Source organism: Brachyhypopomus gauderio, chromosome 17 (assembly GCF_052324685.1).
Source record: "Brachyhypopomus gauderio isolate BG-103 chromosome 17, BGAUD_0.2, whole genome shotgun sequence".
In the NCBI taxonomy this organism is placed as follows: Eukaryota; Metazoa; Chordata; class Actinopteri; order Gymnotiformes; family Hypopomidae; genus Brachyhypopomus; species Brachyhypopomus gauderio.
The window spans coordinates 20,526,530-20,540,229 of record NC_135227.1 but is presented as its reverse complement, the minus strand read 5'-3'; the positions used below and the strand labels follow the sequence as shown (position 1 = coordinate 20,540,229).

The 13,700-nt window shown below is 45.2% G+C and overlaps 1 protein-coding gene across 1 annotated transcript; it reads right to left on the bottom strand.

Annotated features, from left to right (window-relative positions):
- sgms1a (sphingomyelin synthase 1a) lies at positions 1 to 13,484 on the bottom strand. The gene is made up of 6 exons (XM_076978568.1): positions 12,988 to 13,484; positions 5,002 to 5,868; positions 4,499 to 4,616; positions 1,388 to 1,541; positions 773 to 939; positions 1 to 599 (listed from the first exon to the last, which is right to left on the bottom strand). The coding sequence occupies exons 2-6, from the start codon at positions 5,640 to 5,642 to the stop codon at positions 414 to 416; spliced, it is 1,266 nt and encodes a 421-aa protein (XP_076834683.1). The 5' UTR covers positions 5,643 to 5,868; positions 12,988 to 13,484; the 3' UTR covers positions 1 to 413.
- Between the last annotated feature and the right edge of the window lie 216 nt (positions 13,485 to 13,700).

The following is a 13,700-nucleotide window of genomic DNA, read 5'->3' as shown; positions in this document are numbered from 1 at the left end:
TCCTAATCCCAACCCCAACCATGTCTGGTACTGGTGGAAGGAGGTGAGGGTACGCCACACACAGGCATGTCTGGTCCTGGTGCTTAATTAGCCTACATGACATTTAGGCTATTGTCATGGTGTATTTGGGCGTAAATGTTCAGCTTTGCTTCTTGATGAGAAAGTTCTGCTTTACATAAAATACCATTATTGATTTTTTGGTAATAACGTATAGAGCAGCAAATGATATCTGGTTGTCTAAAGCTGTGCTCTTCATTGCTTTTCACTTTTTTGGTGAAAGTGAAATGTTTAAAAGAAAATTCACACACATGTATCACAGTGCTCAGCCAGTCATACAGGGGCTGATGGGAAATGCAGTTCCTCCTCCCACTCTCAGAGTCTCATAGAGCTCCATCCAATCACGGCCAGCCCGGTCAGTGGGAGTCCAGCCGGCTGTACATTACCCGGGTCCGTGGTAAAAAGCGCCATGGCAACAGCAGCGGCAACGGCAGCTGGTAGTTACGAGGGACGATGCCCTGAACGTTCTGCTCAAAATAACAGAAGAGGCGGAACCACCAGACCCGAGAAAATGGGTTGCCCTGGGAACTCTGCTTCAGAAACTGAAAAGCAGGAAAAAAGACACATAAAAGAAGACAAATCAATGTTCCACACAAGCGTAAGGACAGCGGAGGATATTTACGTGCTTTTAAAAGGCAGAATCTTATTACGAAGTGAGGCTGTTTGTCCAAGCAGTCACATGACTGTTCTACTACGGTAGGTCACCCAGACGCACCTGCTGATTGGCCATCGTGTGGTACCACCAGAAGAAGCGTGTTGTAATGAAATACGCGACCACGACGTCCACGGTGTAGTGATCATGAGCTAGCAGGATACAGAAGACCCCAACAGCACTCAAACACAGACACATCCAGTGATACCACCAAAAGCGTCGTGGAGAATCTGCACACAGGGACACAAGCAACCCATTAAATTCTGACTATTATTGTTGAAAAACACATAGCATAAAAGTCCAAGGTGCTCAGGATTGTTTATCTTACAGCTCACAGAAGCGCATGCACAAAAATATTCCATCAGAACCAGGAACATGCGTTTGATTACCACACAACAAGCACCCGGTCATACATGTAAATCACATTGGAGAAGACCATCTTCCAAATGGCGTAAATGTTAAATATTCAAGCACTGCCACAAGACGGCACTGCTGGCAAGACTGTGGTCCAGCCAAAAAAAAAACAGCCTCCATGCACCAGCGTGTGGGCTGCAGTAACACATTGTCTGCACCCTGAAACTGATGCTGAAATGAACCAAAAAGTAAACTGGACAATTATGCATAATAACAATTTTAAAATGTGTAACTATGCATGTAACTGTGTGTGTGCGTACTCACACTCTTTAATAAAGAGGTATGTTAACGTTAGCATCACGGTGTGTCCGCTGTACAAATAATCCCCACACATGGTGTGAGATCCTGTTATAGACAGACCACCACCAGAAATCATCTTCATTATGCGTCTCAGCTGAGCCTCCCAGTCTCCAAAGAGCTGTAAAAAAACACACACACAAACACACACACTAGTTTGGGCGACAAAAGGGCATACAGATTTGCACACTTTGTACCATCTGGTCAAAACATTGTTCACACTCACACACACACACTCTCTCTTTCCATGCAGGCGTCTTGTTAAACAGGAAACCAAACCCACTGACATTGGGAGGGGTTGAGTGTGTGTTACTGAAGTATAATTGTCTTCGTCCACACCCTAACTCGACCTTGGAGAGGTGAGATTCTGGTCAGGGAAGGTGTGTTTTAAAGGGCTGTAAGAACAGGCTGGGCTGCGGGTACAATCATTTCTTCCCTGAACTCAACAATACGCTGTGTGTGCATGTGTGTGTATTCAGAGATACATGTATACACTACCATTCAAAGGTTGGCACACCCACTCATTATCTTTATTATTCTTAACATTAATAAAAAGGGAAGTACCAGTGAAAGAAAAAGGGTTGCTATACTCAAACAAATACTAGGATTGAAGTAAATATCCTGTATTTAGATGACAGCTGTTCACACTCGTGATGGTGTTAACCAGCTTAATTAAACAGCACCTATGATGCTTCTCCATCAGGCCTGAAGACATTCACACATGCAGAGACCTTGTAGAATGAGGAACTAAAGTTCTGAAATAAAACTGAGGGTTTATTGAGGGTGCATTTAAAATTGTGTGTGTGTTGAGAATTAATTCAAATATAACAACCTTTCCCCAAGTTATATTCATCTTATAAACAAGTGTAAGCATAATCCATTAGATTTATTGAACATATATTGTATATATGTATACACACACACACACACACACACACACACACTCTACTCTGAAGGAAAAAGGTAAAAACATTCACAGTGACGATACATCATGAGAGTAGCGCATTTAAGTAGAAGCATTCAATGATGATTTCCTCATCTCAAACTATTTATTGAAACAGAATCCAACAAGAGTGGTGTGTAAACCCCAACTAAGAATGCCAACGTCTCAATAACTTATCATGAGCTCTTGAGCATCAATTACAGCGTGACAACGACATGCTGCTGAGTCATCTCACTCTTCTTGAAGGACCCTCAGGTCATTGAGGTTCTGGGGTTCAGAGTTATGAGCCTCTACAGAGTGATTCAGCAGATCCTGCTGGTTTTCTATGTGATTCAGGTATGGAGAAAGTGCAAGTTGCTCCATCTGAGGAACCCCAGACTCCAGCAGCCGTTCCTTAATGATGTGACCTCCATCAGCTGGAACATTGTTATCAATGAAATATGGCCTGTGTTGTTCATGCAGAGGCACAGTGACTGGATTAATGATGTTATTCAAGTAGCATGGGGCTTGTCACAAAGTGTAGGGCAGTTCTGTATTGACTAGACACACCTGCCCACACTGTACCACCACCACCACCACCACTAAAGACTCGTCTGGTGACAACAGTGGCTGATAGTGTTCTCCTTGACATCTCCAACATCGTTGGCCGCATCATTTCTGCTCACCGTGAACTGACTTTCATCAGAACAGCACTGAGGCTCACTGGTCCCACATCCAACGTAAACGCTCCCTGGTCCATGCAGGATGATGAAACCTGTGTCTGGTGGTGTGGTCAGGTACCATTGATGACACCCGTGTCTGGTGGTGTGGTCAGGTACCCTTGATGACACCCGTGTCTGGTGGTGTGGTCAGGTACCCTTGATGACACCCGTGTCTGGTGGTGTGGTCAGGTACCCTTGATGACACCCGTGTCTGGTGGTGCGGTCAGGTACCCTTGATGACACCCGTGTCTGGTGGTGCGGTCAGGTACCATTGATGACACCCGTGTCTGGTGGTGTGGTCAGGTACCATTGATGACCATTGATGACACCCGTGTCTGGTGGTGTGGTCAGGTACCATTGATGACACCAGTGTCTGGTGGTGTGGTCAGGTACCCTTGATGACACCAGTGTCTGGTGGTGCGGTCAGGTACCATTGATGACACCAGTGTCTGGTGGTGCTGTCAGGTACCATTGATGACACCCGTGTCTGGTGGTGCGGTCAGGTACCATTGATGACACCAGTGTCTGGTGGTGCGGTCAGGTACCATTGATGACACCAGTGTCTGGTGGTGCGGTCAGGTACCCTTGATGACACCAGTGTCTGGTGGTGCGGTCAGGTACCATTGATGACACCCGTGTCTGGTGGTGCGGTCAGGTACCCTTGATGACACCCGTGTCTGGTGGTGTGGTCAGGTACCATTGATGACACCAGTGTCTGGTGGTGTGGTCAGGTACCATTGCAGGTCGTCTAGCAAGCAGATCACGCTGATGTAAATGGTTCTGAATGGTTCAGATTACTCTAGTGTAAATGGCTCTGAATGGTTCAGATCACTCTAGTGTAAATGGCTCTGAATGGTTCAGATCACTCTAGTGTAAATAGGTTCCTCAGAGCACTGTTCACAAAGCGGTCCCCTTCTTTGCCTTTCTGAGACCTTTTCCATCTTTCTGTATCACTGCTATTGACACTCTGACACTAAGCCCAGTAGCCTCTTCTGTCTGAGAACATCCAGTTTGAAGCCCCAATGGTGAGGTTCTGTAGATCAGTTGTTAGGTGTCGTCTTGGTCTCATTATGTCAGAAGTGAACAGCAAGATGAGGGTGACTGTTTAAATACCAATTCTAATTGAACCAGGAAATGTATTCGTCGATTCATGGATCAAACTGTTGTGAAATTTGCCCTTGTTATAGAACAGCAACTTGTGCAAAAAGTACTGAAAGGTTTTGGACATGTGCATGCAAATGTTTAGAGGAGGTCACATTATGTTCACCTGTAAGGGTCAGAGTGCATTTTAGGTTCATCCTGAAATTTCACCTGAAAGCCAAATATCCCTGACGCGCGCACACACACACACACAGAGCAGGTAAAGGTGTGCGAAGGTGTGTGGATGTGTGTGGATGGAGGTGTGTGGAAGGAGGTGCTGTTACGGAGCATTACCTTGGGTGAGCACTTGAAGTGCAGGCCTGGGACAGGTAAGGTGGTGACGTACATGGTCACACACCTGTACAGGTACATCGTGCCCACGATGAAGAAGAAGCGGCGCCCAACGATGGACCTGCAGAGACACAGACACGCAGACAGTTACCTCATTATCCCACTTTATAGGCCTCGCCCTGCATTCCACCATAAGAAAGGTTACAAAGTAAATTCAAAGTAAATCTGCATTAATAATCTTTTTCAAACAACAAAGTATCACTGCAGAATTTACCATGTTTAACGAGCATGTTTAACGAGCATGTTTAACGAGTGTGCCCCAACTCAATGAGCTTTATTTTCATGAGTTTCAGCCATGCTAGATCAGCACTAACAGACTGGAGTGTGTCTGCGTCAGATAGTGACACATGTCTGAGCAGACTTACACACTAAACCATGTTCTGACTGACTAAATTATAGACTTATTCATATTTTTGGCAGACTCCCATAGACCGTTATAGACTGACCTGTGCTTGAGCAGAATCCACTGTACCATCCACAGGCCCACGAGCAACATGCCGTTGATTTCACAGATGAAGAAGGCCCACTGCACCCGCTCAAACAGGTCAAAGAACTTATCTGGCAGGGGTGGCGAGTGCTCTTTGGAAGGAACTCGTTCGTGGACCACTGAAATGACCACTGAGGTGGTGATAAAGCAGCACAGGGCATACAGGAAGGCCACGGCAGTCTTGCACCACTCCGTAGGGAAGGGCGGCAGGTCGGACGGAGAGGGCGGAGGGATACGAATGCGCACGGGCTCCGAGCAGAGCCCGTTTTTTGGCTCCCTGCTGAGCACCTTACCGTTACCAACAGAGCCATTGCCCAGGGTTGCGCCGACATGTCCGTTGGCATGGTGTCCATTGGCATGGTGACTGTGAGCACTCTTATGCATGTGGTTGGCGATGCGTAATGTCTCGAGCCGCTCCAGTAGTTGGTGTCCGTTGTCACTGGTGACCCGCGCCAGTGGAGAATTCTGGAGGTCTGATTCAGACAGGTGCAGCAGAGCACGACCATCCACGTTTCTGAGGACCTCGGAATATTCCGGCATGCCCTCCTCAGCCAGCCAATCAGACACCTCGGACACTGACCAGAGCCCCACCTCCTTCATGGCTGATGAGGATTGGGTGGGAGCAGGGCTGTCTCACCGCGGGCCGGGGTGGGGATGACTGGACACACTCGACAGTCTAGTCCCCAGAGAGCACTGAAGCTGTCTCTGTCTCTGGGACATTGGAAATATGGATCTGGGGGGGGATCCTCACCCCCCCCCCCCCCCCTTTTTGTAGGTGTTGCTTTTTAATTCCTTATGGCTTTCTTCTAATAGAGCATATCCAGCACTGAAATAAAAATCACACAGAGTTTAGTTTGCCTTCATGCTATGGTGGGTGTCAAGCATCAATGATAAGTATAATAGCCTCAACTGGCACTGTAACGCAAAGCAGAATATCACAGCAGCAGCAGGTTCATTACGGCCGCCTCAGTGTGATGACAGTGTTTACGTGTTCCAGATCTGCACACATCACCCTTCCTAGCTGTGAACGACCTTCAGCTCACTTAACTGCTGAGAGGGGAGGAAAATGCCAAGGACACTGAACAAAGATTAACACGTAATCAATACATCAATCACACACAATCAATACATCACACACACACACACACACACACACACAAATGAACCCGTAATCAATACATCAATCACACAGCTCGTCCTCACACATATTCAGCTCCCACGGGTTTTCACTATGCAGGTGACCACACACGGTAGTGGACACACTCATCACCAGGTGTTGGTGATATTCTCAATTATTACGTAATTAAAATTACATAATCGCAGTGGCTCCGCCCGTGCATGAGGGCGTCGCGCGCTGTCGATTCGCGAGGTCGTGCACCTCCAGATTTGCCAGGTTCGGTTTTCACGCCAAATTGGGCTTGTTTGAAAATCCTGCCGCGGGTAAACATTCTGGGGTTGCGGGATGTGGTTTTTGGGCTACTTTTGAGTTGGGCTACTGCAGGAGTTACAAGTCAACACTAAGAATCAATCGCAATATAATAATTACTTTGTCTCCATTTTACACAGACACCCCCCCCCCTCCCCGTCGACAACTTACACTCGCCACCCCATTTCGAGTCCTATTAGCCTCGAATACGTTGGCGAGCTAACACATCACCTGTGTGTGTGGAGGCACTGTTATTGACGCATACGCTCTCTGTGTACTGCACTCATTTCCTAACCGGTAGATGTCGCTCTCTGATCACAGATTCGTCTTCCCTTAAGTGGGGAGGGGGGTGCGAGAGAGCTGCACTGCGTGCCTTTCTGAATTCTAACGTAGTCACGGTTTATTCTCATGTAAACAAATGTGCGCAGAAACCTAATGGCCAATTATTGACATCAGCAAAAATGATTGCGGTAAAAAAAATTATCGTACGATAAGTCGATAATGTAATTATCGCGACAGGCCTAACACACATATACAGCCCAGTCAACAGGGGGGGACAACCGGGTTTGTTGTCCCGGGCGCCAGGTCCAGAGGGGCCCATCAAAGAGCCCAGCAATTTATTTTTTATTTAAAGTCTATCATTTTAAATAATCTTAAAATCTTTCATTAATATAAAATTCTGTACTCAAAATAAGCTCAATGGCTTTTTAACCTATCTGCATATTTTCCATTAAGTGCATACACCCCCGCCTCCCACTGGAAAATGGTTACCTGACCAATTTACCTGACGAATTTTGAAAAGTGCTGGAATTTAGGCTAAAGTACTTGAAAATGCTTGAAATTGTAACTACTTCGTTTCACAACAAATGTCTGTCTGACTGAACAGTTCTCTTGTATTAGGTTAACAAATACGAGCCTCTTGTAATTCCAGGACGAAACATGAGAGAACGTGAAGACATTAAGATTGGGCGTTTTGAAAATAAACAAAACATGTTTATTTTCATGTGGGGGGGTGGCACATGAAATTTTCTTGTCCCGGGCCCCAGCAAGACTATCAACAGGCCTGCACATATATATACACACACACACACACAGTGGAAGAGGAGAAGAAGAGAGTAACGGGGGAGAAGAAGAGAGTAACGGGGGAGAGGAAGAGAGTAACGGGGGAGAGGAAGAGAGTAACGGGGGAGAGGAAGAGAGTAACGGGGGAGAGGAAGAGAGTAACGGGGGAGAAGAAGAGAGTAACGGGGGAGAAGAAGAGAATAACAGAGGAGAAGAGAGTAACGGGGGAGAGGAAGAGAGTAACGGGGGAGAAGAAGGGAGTAACAGAGGAGAAGAAGATAGTAACGGGGGAGAGGAAGAGAATAACAGAGGAGAAGAGAGTAACGGGGGAGAAGAAGAGAGTAACGGGGCAGAAGAAGAGAGTAACGGGGGAGAAGAAGGGAGTAACAGAGGAGAAGAAGATAGTAACGGGGGAGAGGAAGAGAATAACAGAGGAGAAGAGAGTAACGGGGGAGAAGAAGAGAGTAACGGGGCAGAAGAAGAGAGTAACGGGGGAGAAGAAGAGAGTAACGGGGGAGAAGAAGAGAGTAACGGGGGAGAAGAAGAGAGTAACGGGGGAGAAGAAGAGAATAACAGAGAAGAAGAGAGTAACGGGGGAGAAGAAGAGAGTAATGGGGGAGAAGAAGAGAGTAACGGGGGAGAAGAAGAGAGTAACAGAGGAGAAGAAGGGAGTAACAGAGGAGAAGAAGGGAGTAACAGAGGAGAAGAGAGTAACAGAGTAACATGTGCCATGTCAGGATCTGTAAACAAAAAAATTTTTTTTGATGCAACGGAATAAAAATATAGGAAGCACACATGCACTTATTTCAAGAATCAACTCATGTTACCGGGTGTATTATTACCATGTAATAATAAATAAATCATCTTTGGTAGCGGGCTTGACGTACACCCTTGTTTACATCATCCACTACCAACAAGGCTCCCAAGCATCGGAGTAACAGAGAGCTTCTCACTTTTCCATCTGTGGTCCTCAGGTGTGTCTCCTGCTCTACCGCCGCACACAATCAGAGGGCTGACGCACCTGTAGCAGTTTCTACTGGGTGCTCTAAAGCTTGCAAATATTTGCTTAACACCAGTGCAGGCACAGGCACACATGCATGTTTACACATACACACAACTGAAAGCATGGATGCACACAAACACACACAGAGTGCACACACACGGAGGCATGCAAATGTACAACACACCCCAGATTCTGTAATCTTTGTAGAATGTGTGTTGGAGAGACGTGTTGATGCATGGCGACGACTCCGACGAGAGGCTGTTGTTTAGGCTGCTAAAGAATGTTTGAACGCACAGTTAAATGTTACATTATTCTGTTTTATCAAATAAATGGTTGTCTGAATTTAACTTATGAACCTCTGGTTTCCTTCAGTTTCCATTAAGACACTCTTCAAACTGAGTGCATTATTAAAGGATATATCACAATAAATATTGATATTAATCAATATGGAGAAAAAACATATTGTTCTACCAATGCACTTAGTCCTAGTTTCTCCAATGCACTTAGTCCTAGTTTCAATAACACACTCCCTGCAGCTAGAATAGAATCAGGTTTGTCATCAACAACAGCCCTAAGTAGTATCAGGTGTCCACAGCCCAAACCAAGGACAAACGTTCCCACCAAGATTGTGTAATGAATCATAGTCAATCCCCCTCAAGTTACATCACACATATAAACATCATTAATCAGAGCCATAGTCCAAACTGAGAATCACTCCAATAGTCCAGATGTGGCCAAACAAACCCAAATCATTTCATTAACTACTGTAGAAGATTGTGCGTAAACATTTTTTAACACTAAAGGTTCTACAATAGGCCCAGACCGTTGGCCCAGGACGCTGGACGTGACCTGAGACCACAAATGTTCTCTGAAGACGAGACAAGACAAACATATTTACCAGCACATTTATTAATTCTGTTTTAAAACAAGTCTGTTAAAGAACTTCAGAAGAATCACAAAATTGGAAGCAATAAAATGAATCATGTAAGCTATAGACCACCTCCAGTTGGGGTGGGTAAGGGTTAGGGTGCGGGTAAGGGTGCAGGTAAGGTTTAGGGTTAGGCCAGGTAGCCTCCTTATTGCAGAGAATGAAGGCAAATTACTAGCCTGAACCTGTATTGCTCAGCTGCGCACTCAGCCCAGACAGCAGTGCACTCTACTCTATTGTTACTTATAACTACTCTGACAGGACACCCCTGAACATCACCTGAACATCACCTGTCCTCCTGCCTCCGTGCGTCTCTGCAGGGGTAAAAGTGTAAAGTGCAGAGATAAGACCTCAGGGTCAGTAAGGGAGAATAGTCAGGCAGGGACCTTCAGAGCAAAATATGTCTGAATTGTTTCAATATAACTCAGGCAATAAAAAGCTTGTAAAATGTGGGCACTGATACACAATAAACAAACACAATCACCAAGTGGAGTGGAGGGAAGAGGTCTTGCAGAGAATACTTCCTGTAACTTCAGCACATCAAATATATTTTGCTTGACTGGATGTCCTATTACATTACACTTTACTTGACTGTGTGTACCATTAGGTTAAACAGTAGGCTAGTGAGGAGACCTGCCTTTAGGAATCAATACACAACAGATACAAATTTAGCCCACCACTTTTACTGCTTAACATTACCAAAAAACAAAACACACTTAGTTAGATTTAAAATCAGCAGCATATCAATCAGCATAACTCTAACACAAATACTCCTGGGTTATCAGAGAGTCTTAATTCTTAAGCCTAACCTTGACTCCAAGGTGACAAACCAAATCACCCAAACACTCCATGACCTGTGGTAAGGGTTTATTTACCAGGTTCTGCTGTGTGTGTGTGTGTGTGTCTGTCTGTGTGAAAGAGAGAGAGAGTGAGAGTGAGAGCGAGAGAGAGAGAGAGAGAGAGAGAAAAAAAGAGAGATATAAGGGTACTAATCTGCTTTCATCACCACTCAGCATACTGTTATCTCAATAGACAAATGAACCCATGGCGTAACACGTAAACACACTGATAGTAAAGATACTGACACAGACACACACACACACAACTGTATGCTGCTACACGTAGAACCCAGATGGCCATTTCATCTGTTTAGATGAGTGTTTAGAGAGTAATGTGTGTATGGTGAACTTATATTTATCCTATGATCCCATCAATAAAAGTCCCCCACTTCCTACAGCAAAGCATGATGGGACTTTCAAACATTGAAGACTGAAGGGGGTGAGGGCGTACTGTCCGTTAATGGAAGTGGTTCTGAAATCTGAAAAGTGACTAAGCATAAATTTAGACTGTCTGCAAAATGTGTCTTCAGTTAGGGTTAGGATCAGGATACTTTTTTGTTTTGGTTTAACCTCTACAAACATTTGAAATGTTTGCTATCCTGTCAAAGGCAAGCTAACTTTTACTATTGTGCTCAAGCAGAAAAAGCATTACTTTATTATTCTATTTTCATCAACAATCTGTCTGTCTTTATCACCTGCGGCTGCTGTTACACCTACATTTCCCTCCTGTAGGACCATAAAGGTTGTTTCTTCTTCTATATTCTAAATTTAACTAACGAACCCCAGACTTCAGTCATTAGCAGGATACTCTTCAAACTGGCAACATAATCAAACTATAAATGATAACTATCAATATTGATCAATATGAAAAATTAGTGATAACATTTTCCATATCTTCCACCCTACATACAAAGAGTGAGAGAAAGAGAAACTCTTGTGGTTATGTGAGTATTGATTTTGCTGAGAGATTAATGACAAAACTACAGCCTCTGGATATATTTAGAGTCATTACACTTCCCTTTAAGTAGGACAAAATTTACAGAGAAAAAAAGAGGGACATGGGTGTGTGAGAAAGTGAGTGTGTGTGTGCGCGCGTGTGGGGATGAAACAGGGAAGAGAATGTAAGAATGAAACACTCACAACTCTGTTTTTACCAAAACCTTTTGCTATTCTGTGATATTACATCACCTTGCTTTACTGTATAGCTGGATTTAGCAGCTCAAAGATAGAACTGTTACTCTAGAAACCCTATCTGAAAAGAGTAGCTTCACAAATCAATATGTGCATCTAAAACTTCCTTTAAAAAAAACCAAATACATAAAACTAATTAGTACAACTAACTTTCATCTTTTCCATATGCATAAAGGAGAAATTAGAAAAGAGTTGATAAGAAAGAGAGGGAGGGGCTCCCCCAAATTTTAGGCCAATTTTGATCTGATGAGAAACACAATGCAATACTGAACACAGAAGGGACGTGGGGGAGGGGGGGGGGGGGGTAGGGGGGGGGGGTAGGGGGGCTAGCTTCTTCCTCCCTCGTCTTAGTTGGGGTCACTGTGGCCCAGTTTCACACTCGTGCTCCTGTCACTCTGTACCATACCAGAGATCTGCTCGTCTCAATCTGAGGAGACCTCACCGACACTTCAAGGATCAAAGCGACCATAGATATCCAGTCTAAGGGTTGCTGTGCCATAATAGATTCTACCCTTTTCACTCGAGCTCAAACCAGATGATTTAAGCTATTTTCTTGGCAGCCAGGGATTAGCCGTTTAACCCCACGACCCACCGCCAAAAGTAAAGTGACTAGAAGAGAGAGCTTTACTCTCATCTCCTCGAGAGTAGGTCCGTTCAGAGACAAGTGCCAAGAAAACTATATCGAGAATCAGGCCAAAGGTTTGTCTTTCTGCTCTTCATAACACACTTTCAACTAAGGGAAACACCACGTTTTCTGTTGTTTTCATTTTAGAGACCCTGTAGGGCTGTGTGCTTGCTTCAAGACTCTATGCTTAAAATAAAAACCTAAACTAAACCAGTGAGGTGTCCTAACTAGCAGCCTACTTAGCCATTAACCCTTTAAGTTCACATATTCTCATTTGTAGTGATGGACAGTTTATTCATCGTGTATTGTTTCACTTTGCCCAAAATAAATAAAGACCCCGTCATGAACCCTCACGGGGACCTTTCTTGTACCACGTTAAAATAATTTTAGATGTGCGTAGGAGCTGGCAAAACGACAGAAAATGTTAAAATACTTAAGCGAGCTGAAGAAGAGGACGTAAAGGCATGCAGAAGACGTGAGTGATCTCGGTGAGGATCAGGAGACACATGGTGGGGGTGTCATGACCCAGTGAGTCACAAATATACACTGTATCACTCCTGACGTGGCACACAGCACCACCGGGCCTCAACACGTCTGAGAACTGCGTTCGGTGGGACTCTGGCACGATCTCTGGAAGAAAACAGCTCAAGGCAGCTTCCTAATGCGTACTTTCCTCCACCACTGGCGAAACTGCGACTCCGGCTTTGAGACTGGGTCACCTAGATTATGGGGATTATGGTGTAAACAGCACCTCCCATTTAGTAAACAAAGCAAGAGGCTGCATATCGAAATAAACAAGGTGAAACGGACATAATCCGAAATGCTTCTAAAGAGCTTGGGTAAAATAAAAACAACGGGTGGTTTCACTCACCGGATTTTTCATCAGCGACTTGTAGCTTCTCAGAAACGACATGAACTCTGCTCGGCTGCGTTCGTCAAACCCAAACGTGAGCGTCGCTTCTCGGAAACGCTCCCGCTACGCCAGGCCCGCTCTGGTACACACGCACCGCTGTTTTCTCACTCGTGTATCGCTGGTGTTTACCCAGACCCGACGTGCCACCACCTCTAACGTGACACCGACGCCCGTGTGCGGGTGGGCGGACTGGGCTGTCGGATCTCAGGGTTCCCCACAGCTCCCTGTGTGACGCGCCACTTCCGTCCTGCGCGACCAGACCTCCACACGGGCTCCCGTCCTTACGAAATGTTGCATTTTGTACGTTGACAATACAAGTGTAACATAATATCCTCCAGAAAGTCCTGTGCTTGGACCAGATCAAATTGAGCACGCAGAAGTACAAGCGTTATTACACGAATATACTGAATTTAAGACTAAGTCAGGTAAACGTGGTGTTTGGACAGCGATACGGTGAAATAGTGCCCTCTAGCGCCAACGGAGAAATAGCGCCCTCTAGCGCCTACGGTGAAATAACGCCCTCTAGCGCCTACGGTGAAATAGCGCCCTCTAGTGCCTACAGTGAAATAGCGTCCTCTAGCACCTACAGTGAAATAGCACCCTCTAGCGCCTACAGTGTAATAGCGCCCTCTAGCATACGGCCCACGGAACAAACCTGCATTATGAAACTC

What these genes read in the sequence shown, in the direction of transcription:
- sgms1a (XM_076978568.1), bottom strand. Translation starts at nt 5,642, where the DNA reads ATGAAGGAGGTGGGGCTCTGGTCAGTGTCCGAGGTGTCTGATTGGCTG. An exon ending in TGGATTCTGCTCAAGCACAG is followed by an intron (nt 4,617 to 5,001) that starts GTCAGTCTATAA and finishes GTGTCTCTGCAG; the next exon opens with GTCCATCGTTGGGCGCCGCT. An exon ending in ACACGATGGCCAATCAGCAG is followed by an intron (nt 600 to 772) that starts GTGCGTCTGGGT and finishes CCTGCTTTTCAG; the next exon opens with TTTCTGAAGCAGAGTTCCCA.